We start from the raw sequence: 9,491 nt of genomic DNA, 5'->3' as shown, positions 1-9,491 counted from the left end.
AGGATTTGAGCTATAGGGAGAGGCTGAACAGGCTGGGGCTGTTTTCCCTGGAGCGTCGGATGCTGCGGGGTGACCTTAAAGAGGTTTACGAAATTATGAGGGGCATGGATAGGATAAATGACAAAGTCTTTTCCCTGGGGTCCGGGAGTCCAGAACTAGAGAGCATAGGTTTAGGGTGAGAAGGGAAAGAGATAAAAGAGACCTCAGGGGCACTTTTTCACGCAGAGGGTGGTAAGTGTATGGAATGAGCTGCTAGGGGAAGTGGTGGAGGCTGGTACAATTGCAACATTTAAGAGGCATTTGGATGGGTATATGAACAGGAAGGGTTTGGAGGGATATGGGCCGGTTGCTGGCAGGTGGGACTAGATTGAGTTGGGATATCTGGTCGGCATGGACAGGCTGGACCGAAGGGTCTGTTTCCATGCTGTACATCTCTATGACTCTATGTGTAGATAAGGTGCATTAGTCAGGGATAAATGTAGAGTGATAGGGTAGGGGAATGGGTCTGGGTGGATTACTCTTCGGAGGGTCGGTGTGGACGTGTTGAGCCAAAAGGCCTGTTTCCATACTGTAGAGATTCTATGATTCTATTATCCTATGATAGCTGGTCGGCATGGACAAGTTGGACTGAAGGATCTGTTTCCATGCTGTACAGCTCTACCACTCTGTGACTCTAAGTGAATAAAAATACATGAGACCCTTGATCAGCCATTCTTGAGGGAAGTTGGGAAACCACATTGCTGTTAGTCTGGTGCTGTAAATATACCAGACTGGGTTAGGATGGCAGATTTTCTTCCCTCAAGGACTGAAGTGAACCAAATGGGTTTTTCCAATAATGCAATGACTTCACGATCATCAATAGAATCATACAGCATGGAAAAAGAGCCTTAATAATTAGTGATTTTTATTCATCCAGATTTATGTAATCAGTTGAATTTAAGTTCCCCAGCTATTGTGGCAGGATATGAGCCTGTGTCTATGAATTATTAGTCCAGGCAATAAAGCCATTTAATGAAGGTGATTTTAAAAATCAGCCAGGCTGATATTTAATTACTTTCTCCTTCACATTTGCAAATGTGTGTCTGATGAAGATGTTGAGTTTGTTTGCGACTTCATTCCGGATCAAGTTCAAGCCCACTTAAGACAATCACTTGGGAAGGGCATTATAAACCTACTGCTCTATGTGGATCCAACACAATTGATTGCTGCTTCCTGGATTCCTCTTCACAGAACCTGGTACCAAGTGAAATCTCCCATATCATTTCTTATGTTGTTGAAGTGGTTTATTTCCAGTACTTTGAAGTGGTTTATTTCCAGTACTTTAAAGTGAATAAATAAGTTTGCATTTATTATCAACAAAGATATCTGCCTGCTTTAAAATAAAAATTGTAAAGGCCAATCTGTTTCTGAAATGTGAGCCTAACATTTTCACAAGTCTTTGATTTTCCTCTTTTTCTTAATTACTTCAGACTTTTGATTCTACTGATGTGATCAGAGAAAGAAACTTCATCGAGGTCCACTTTTCATCTGCAGTCTCTTATGCAGCACAGCAGAGTTCACAACATAACAAATACCCAGTGCCTCCGGAATGTCCTCCTTTACAGCAAAGAGGAGAATGTCACGTCAACTTTATCAGAAAGGTATGACCCAAGAAAACTCAATTGAGAACGTTTTAATTTTTAACTGAACTTTATGGTAATCACGATGGTGAAACAGTCAGGAATACTCATTGTTAGTCTTTTGAGTCCACACATGCACCTTTAAGTAGAGGCATCAGAAGTTGCTTCCACAGCATGTGCTGGTGAAATGTATCCTGTACCGCAATTATTTCAAAATCATGAACTGAAGAGATTTTGCACTGTTGTGCTTATTTCTAATGATGGACCACAAGAATCTCAAGTACAGGTTCACAATCATTTATTCATAACACTAAGATAACCTGGACAGACTAACTCGCACAGTTAAGATAACTCACCTGCAGCCCAACAACCCTGCTGGAGGCATTTGGGGATAGTCAATAACTGCTGGCTTAGCTTGTAATCACATGAAAAATAAATAATCTAATGTTATTGTTTTGGAAGAATTGCAGAGAAATTATACCTCTGGCATGAAATGTTATATAGAAATTTTAGGGAAGAACTTAGGACATGTTGAGAGTATCGTTGTGGCACCCTGGGCATTATCAACAGGGGCATAGACTACAGAGGAGCAAGGACGTTATGATAAACCTGTGTTTAAAAACAAAAAAAAAATCATTCAGCCAGTAAGGTAATTGATGAAAGAAGCAACGGTGACATGAGGAAAACTCTTTTTGTGCAGTAAGTGGTTAGGATGTGAAAGTGTATTTTTGTTAATCCATGGGATGTGGATGTCACTGGTTGCCCTTGCAAGGTGGTGATGAGCTGCTTTCATGAACCACTGCAGTTTGTTTGGTTTTGGTAAACCCACAGTGCAATTATAGAGTCATAGAGATGTACAGCATGGAAACAGATCCTTCAGTCCAACTTATCCATGCCAACCAGATATCCTAAACTAATCTCGTCCCATATACCAGCACTTGGCCCATATCCTTATAAGCCCTTCCTATTCATATACCCATAAAGATGTCTTTTAAATGTTGTAATTGTACCAGACTCCAGCAATAGCTCTGGCAGCTCATTCCATACTTGTACTACCCTGTGCGTGAAAAAGTTACCCCTCAGGTCCCTTTTAAATCTTTCCTCTCTCCCTGAAACCTATGCCCTCTAGTTCTGGACTCTCTCACCCCAGGGAAAAGACCTTGTCTGTTTACCCTAGCCATGCCCCTCATGATTTTATAAACCTCTAATTTAGAGAGGGACATCCAGGATTTTGGCCCTGCAATATTGATGGACCACTAGGGATGCCCTCGGAGTGCCTGCTGCAGATACAGTTATGGTATTCAAAGGGAACTGGCTTATTATCTGAAAAGGGGAATGTACTTTGGAGTGTCTCTACATGAAGCTTAACCTTCTGAGAGCCAACGCAGACATTAACGGCCATTGGCCTCGCCCTGTGTTGCAGTCATTCTATGACTCTTTAAAAGTAGTGTTGTTTAAATCCAAGCTGTAGGCTAGACTGATAGTATTAAATTATCCACTAAGCCATCTTGAGAACAGCTTGTGAATGTTAAGGTTAGAACTTCCTTTGCAAGTAAATGGCTGTTAACATTCTGTTTGTGCACCTGCTTGATCAGATATAATTAGTTTTGCAAAGATACTTACCACATCAATTAATTCTTGATACAACTTTGTGATGTTGGAATGCATCAAATGTATAATATGCACCTCTTGGAAATGTAGCATTTTATTTTCTGATTTCACTTTTTCTCTTCTGCTTGTTGACATTGTCATGATCTCCAAAAGATTCAGTAATTTACTGAAGAATATAACAGCAAGGTTCTGTGGTTTAAAACAAATTAATTTTGCTGTAGAGGAATCAAATTAACCAACGACTACTAAATTTAAAAAATGGTCTTATCTAATTACTTTTAAGTAGTTTTCTATGTAAAGTGCTACAAAACATAACCATAGATATTCCAGACTAAAATCCCCTTCCTCTTTCCACTATGACTCTCCTACGAAGTCCCCGGATACCTTGTCAGTTTGTTAAAAGTTATCTGGTTTCTTGTGATTAGCTCCAAACTTTACCACACCTGCTTTGTAAGGTCTGGAACTTTAAAGGTCAATCCTGAACTTCAGTCTGAATTTCTGCATGTCGTAACTTCAGTTTGCAATCTCGTATCAAAATAATGAACGTTGCTAAATGTTTTGAAACATATCGGGTAACAGTAACTTAAATAACTTGGGCTGACGGTATTATATGTCCCGTGAAGTTTAGAAGAATATAAGATGATCACATTGAGATGTATAAAATCTTAAGTGACTTCAAATGGTAGGTGCTGAATAGCTGTTTCTCTCGGCTGGTGTATCTAGAATTGGGTGTCTCGGTCTCAGTGTAAGGGTTTGTATTAGCACTGGGATGAGCAGTTTCTTCACTCAGAGGCTTTTGAATCTATTGCATTCTATGTATTAAAAAACTGTGGATGCTCAGACATAGAGTCCATTCAAGATTTAATTGATAACTGTGGAAAGTTGTAGCTGGAGTAGAGGATTAGCTATGGCATTGAGTGGCTATATAGTGTGCTCCTATTTCTTGTGCTTGTATGTGATAGTGTTCTTCATTTTGTATAGAACATAGAACTACGTAGGGAGCAGAAACTGGAATCCTTTAAGTGTTGTGCAGAATTAATAATTACACCTCATCTCATGCACTTCATGTTTCTGAATAATCTTTGTCCATTGATACTTAAGAGTCGAAGAGGGAAGGGCTGATTATTCCAGACTTGCTTATAGAAGTACAACTGGAAGTGCTTGTAAGGGCCTTGATTTCTTTTAAAGCTACATATAGGAGCTCTAAGCTTCTTGGAAAATTCCTTTAGTATTTATACGAGGAAAGCAATCTGATCCCTAATATGCAAACGAACAGCAACAATGAATTGGTTTTCATTCCCTGTCACAAGTTTAACGTTTTGAAACTAACTGCTCCCACATGGAATATTGAACAGTACAGTACAGGCCCTTCAGCCCGCCATTTATGCGTTAACCTTGATACTATGCTAAACAAATCCCATCTGTCTGGACGTGATCACGTCCCTCTGTTGTAGTAATGTTTATAAAACTCAAATTTAGTAGCAAGTCGATCAAACGTAGAAGCAAATCAATCAAATTTATTAAATCAAAAGGTTTTGGGAGGGACAGTGTGATTCTGACCCTAATTGCAGGACTTGACCATGTCATCTCTCCCCGAACAACAGGTACAGCAGTTATTATAGTCTGGATGACATGTACAACAAAAGCCCGCGAAAGATGATTTCTTGTGTTCTGTGCGTGTGCACACAGAGATCACTAGTTTGACCCACCTGGTGAATTGGTCAATAATCACAAGGCAATATGTCTTCCCATGGGATTGGGAAAGCAGTCCTGTAAAATCTATCTGAACATGCTCCCAGGACCCCTTTGAGCATGGCTGGTACCCCATTCTAGTTTTAATGGGCCTGCCTGGGTTGTGCTGGGCACACGTCACACAGCAATGACAGAATCAAGCTATATCTCTGCCCATGCCCCTCCACCACCATTCCTTCCCAATGCTGGTTATCATAGCATCATGCCCCACATGGGAAATGCCATGGTGTAATTGCATAAGAGTATGTTGGATGCACGCTGGGGGCAGGACCTTGTCATTCAATCTCCAGATACCTTCCTTGTCTGGCATGGCCCCCTGCACCTTCCGCCTGGTGCATTCACCCTCGGGGGTATCACCGTGCAGTTGGGTAATGTTTATAGTGGGGTCATTCTCAGCAAAGGATGGATGTCTTCCGTCTCTAGAGCTGATTAAAATTGTGCCACTCAGGATTCTGTTTATCTGATTCCTTCTGATGGGCCTTGACCTTCAACACCGTAGCCTCCAATGGGAACTCGCTGGTCTCCCGTAAGGTCTTTATTATCTGTCCATGCTTGACAGGGGTGTCCCCTGTGGTGACAAATCCTCATCTTCCCCAAACCGTCATGTAATTATGGGCAATCCCAACCACGTATCTACTATCAATGTAAATGTTAATATTCTTCCCTGTCATCTCCGTGAAGGCCTGGGTGATGGCCACTAACTCCGCCAACTGGGCTGACAGATCTCCTTGCATTCACCCAGCTCAGATAACTTGTAGTTCGGCGTTCACTACTGCCCATCCCATTCGTGGCAAACCGTTTACATATTTCCGCGAGCCATCCACGAACAGGATCTCGTCTGGTGCCTCCGTGGGGTACATCCTTTATCCCACTTTCCTCTACTTTTTCATCCACATTCCCCCACATGTGGTTCGCCATTGCCTAACATCCCTTCTGCTGGGTTTTCCTGGATATCTCATACAATGTTAATGGATTTGGTTGGAGGCAAAAGAACAGCCTCCCATTTTGCCCTTCTCCTGTTAGAGACCGTGCGTAATTTTCCTGTTTTTAACATTTCTACAAGGGTGTGTTTGGTATGCAAAACTATATACCCTCACTTCCCATGTGGCACAGTCTAAAGCAGCTATATATCTGGGCAAGCCATTCACTTTGGGACCCTCAGCAATAGAGTAGTACCCTATAGATCGCTGTTTATCACCATGGAGCTGGGTTACTACTGCTGAGTAAAAACCTCCCTCTTCATTGCAGTAAATGTGAAAGTCTTAACTAGCATCTAACCCAGGAAACATTCTGGTAAACCACTTTTGGATCCTCTCCAAATCCTTAACATCCTTCCTATAGTGTGGCAACCAGAACTGTATACGATACTTAAGATGTGGCCTAACTAAAATTTTGTAGAGCAGCAACATGACTTACCAAATTTTATACTCTGTGTCCCAATCAGTGAAGGCAAGCATGCCATATGCCTTCTTTACCATCTTACCTACTTATTTTGCCACTTTCGGGAGCTGTTGACCTGCACACTAAGATCCATCTGTATATCACTGCTCCTAAAGGTCCTGCCATTTACTGTGTATGTTCCTTTTGCATTCAACCTCCCAAAAGCACTTGCTTGGATTAAACTCCATCTGCTATTTCTCCACCCTCAATTTTCCATTGTTCCCTACCCTGCTGTATTTTTGACGAACTTTCTCACTATCCATAACTCCTCCAATTTCCATGTGCTCTGCAATCCTACTAATCAGACCAGCTAAATCATTTATATGTAGAGGTTCCAGTCTTGATCTTTTGGAACACCACTGGTCACTGATTTCTAAACAGAAAAACACCCCTCTACAACTAACCTCTGTCTTCTATGACCAAGCCAATTTTGTATTCAACTTACCTCTTCACTGTGGATCTCATGTGACTTAATCTTCTGGGCCAGCCTACCATGAGGTCAAATGCTTTAGTAAAGTTCATGTAGACAACATCCACTGCCTTACCCTCGTCAACCATCTTTGTCACTTACTCAACAAACTCAAAGGGAAATTTGATAGGATGCTATTGAGACAAGACCTACCCCACACAAAGCCATGGTGACTATCCCAAATAGATCAATTCTTTTCCAAATGCAATTAAATCCCATACCTAAGAATCGTTTTTCAATAACTTCCTACCACTGATGTAAAGTTCACCAGCCTTGAATTTCCTGAATTTTTCCTGTTGTCCTTCTTAAGTAAAGGAACAACATTCTCCAGTCTTCTGAAACCCTGTCTGTGGCTGAACAGATCCCTTCAAGACCCTAATAATCTCCTCCTTTGCCTCCCTCAGTATCCTGAGATAGGTCCCATCAGGCCAAGGGAACATATCTATGTTCATGTTTTTCAAGACATCCACCTCCTCTCCCCCCCCCCTCAATATCAACATATACCCTCTGATCTTAACATTCACCATGTCTTTCTTCGTGAATGCCAATGCAACATACTTCCTGTGGCTCCATGCATGATTTCCCTCTTTTATCCTTGAATGGACCGTACCCCTTCCCTAGCTTCTAAGGGAATGCCTTGGGACTCGCCTTAATTCTATTTGTCAAGGACATTTCATAGCCCATTTGATTGTAAGGAGAGGCTATATAGGCTGGAACTATTTTCCCTGGACTGTAGGAGATTAAGGGTTGCGTTTATAGAAGTTTATTAAATCATGAGGGGCATAAATAAGGTGAATAGCCAAGGTCTTTTCCCTACAGTAGGGGAGTCCAAAACTAGAGGGTATAGGTAAAAAACCTTAACCTATACCCTCTAGTTTTGGACTCCTCTACCGTGGGGGAAAGATTTATAAGGGTCCTGAGGGGCAAAGTTTTATGCAGAATGATGTGTGCATGGAATCAGCTGCCAGAGGAAGTGGTGGTGGCAGGTACAATAGCAACATCTAAAGTACATTTGGACAGGTACATGGATAGGAAAGCTTTAGAGCAAAATGGGCCAAACATAGGCCAATGAAACTAGTTTAGGAAACCTGATCAGCATGGGTGAGTTCAACTGAAGGGACTGTTTCTGCGCTATCTACCTCTACGACTCGATGTATGTGAAAGAATGTGCATTTATTTAGCATCCTATCAAATTCCACAGAATCATCCTAAAGACTTCACTGTAGTCTTTTGGTTTAAGGTGGAGTCACGTGTTATGTAGGTGAAACTGAGTTGCCATTTGTGTATTTCAAATTTGGTGACGCAAGAAAGGATATCAGCCAATGCAATGTGGTCTCCCTGCACTATCCATTAGAACACATAGAAATGACATAACATTTCAATCAAAAGCCAAGACCTCTGACAAGCTTATAAAAGCCAGATTGTCCCAGCTTACATTACTTTACATTCTCCTTTTCAGTCATGATCTTGTGCATGTGTGGAGTATAGAGGTTTAGAATGATGGTTCTACATTCACTGTTTCCTTGAGAATGATCCCCAGATAGCTCGTTTCTTCCTATTCTCACCAGAGAAGGGCGGCAGGGTGGCTTAGTGGTTAGCACTGCTGCCTCACAGTGCCAGGGACCCGGGTTCAATTCCTGCCTTGAGCAGCTGTCTGTGTGGAGTTTGCACATTCTCCCCGTGTCTGCGTGGGTTTTCTCTGGGTGCTGTGGTTTCCTCCCACGATCCAAAGATGTGCAGGTTAGGTGAATTGGCCCATAGTGTTAGGTGTATTAGTAAAGGGTAAATATAAGGTACAGGAATGGGTCTGGATGGTTTACTCTTCGCAGGGTCAGTGTTGACTTGTTGGGCCGAAGGACCTGTTTCCTAACTGTAGGGAATCTCATCTAATCTAATCTAATCTAATCTAATCTAATCTAATAAACATCCCATTCTGTGGTTTCAGCATTATCCGATGGAAATTACAGACTAGCTCCAAGTATGGTTACAGTGAAATCATTTTAACTGGAAACACTAATTTTAGGAGAAAATGCCTCTCAGACAATATTTGTGAATAGACCCACTTATGACAATTTTTTTAAAAAAGCACTCTTGCTTTTATCCTGCCATTCTATTAGTATTTAGGCAAACATTCAAATAATCTGTTCCTGCTCTAATTCATATGCACTGAACTACAGGTTCCTGAGATCACAGTTAACAAATGCAGTGAAATGAATACTTTTGATTTATTTAACACCTTTTGTGCATTAACTTTTAGGAGCAATGCTCTTTCAGCTGGGACTGGGGTCCATCGTTTCCTACACAGGGAATCTGGAAAGATATAAGGATTGAGATGTTCAACATCTGCCACCTGACATATCTCACAGCAACTACTATTTATGGTATGAGGTTTACTAATTTTGTCATGAAGTGTGAAGATCTTTTATTTAGTTGTATTTAATGTCATTTAAAGAACCAGTGTATATTTCTGACATTTTGAAAGTTTGATGGAACCATTTTCTTTTCTCTTTGGTAGAACATAACTCTTCATGGTGTCATTTTAACTCATTTAAAATACTTTAGTTGCAGAAGACTGTAATTTAGCTTATAGAATCTGCTTG

At 41.2% G+C, this 9,491-nt stretch overlaps 1 protein-coding gene across 6 annotated transcripts in view; it reads left to right on the top strand.

Annotated features, from left to right (window-relative positions):
- Positions 1 to 9,491, top strand: part of manba (mannosidase, beta A, lysosomal) — a 228,725-nt gene that overhangs the window by 82,214 nt on the left and 137,020 nt on the right. For all 6 annotated transcript variants that reach the window (XM_043674528.1, XM_043674526.1, XM_043674525.1 and 3 more), the window contains 2 exons: positions 1,470 to 1,640; positions 9,149 to 9,272. In XM_043674528.1, the coding sequence (XP_043530463.1) occupies positions 1,470 to 1,640; positions 9,149 to 9,272 (295 nt within the window). The remainder of the gene's footprint in view (positions 1 to 1,469; positions 1,641 to 9,148; positions 9,273 to 9,491) is intronic.

Source organism: Chiloscyllium plagiosum, chromosome 32 (assembly GCF_004010195.1).
Source record: "Chiloscyllium plagiosum isolate BGI_BamShark_2017 chromosome 32, ASM401019v2, whole genome shotgun sequence".
In the NCBI taxonomy this organism is placed as follows: Eukaryota; Metazoa; Chordata; class Chondrichthyes; order Orectolobiformes; family Hemiscylliidae; genus Chiloscyllium; species Chiloscyllium plagiosum.
Note: the sequence above shows the minus strand (reverse complement) of the source record. Positions and strands in the feature narration are given on the sequence as shown.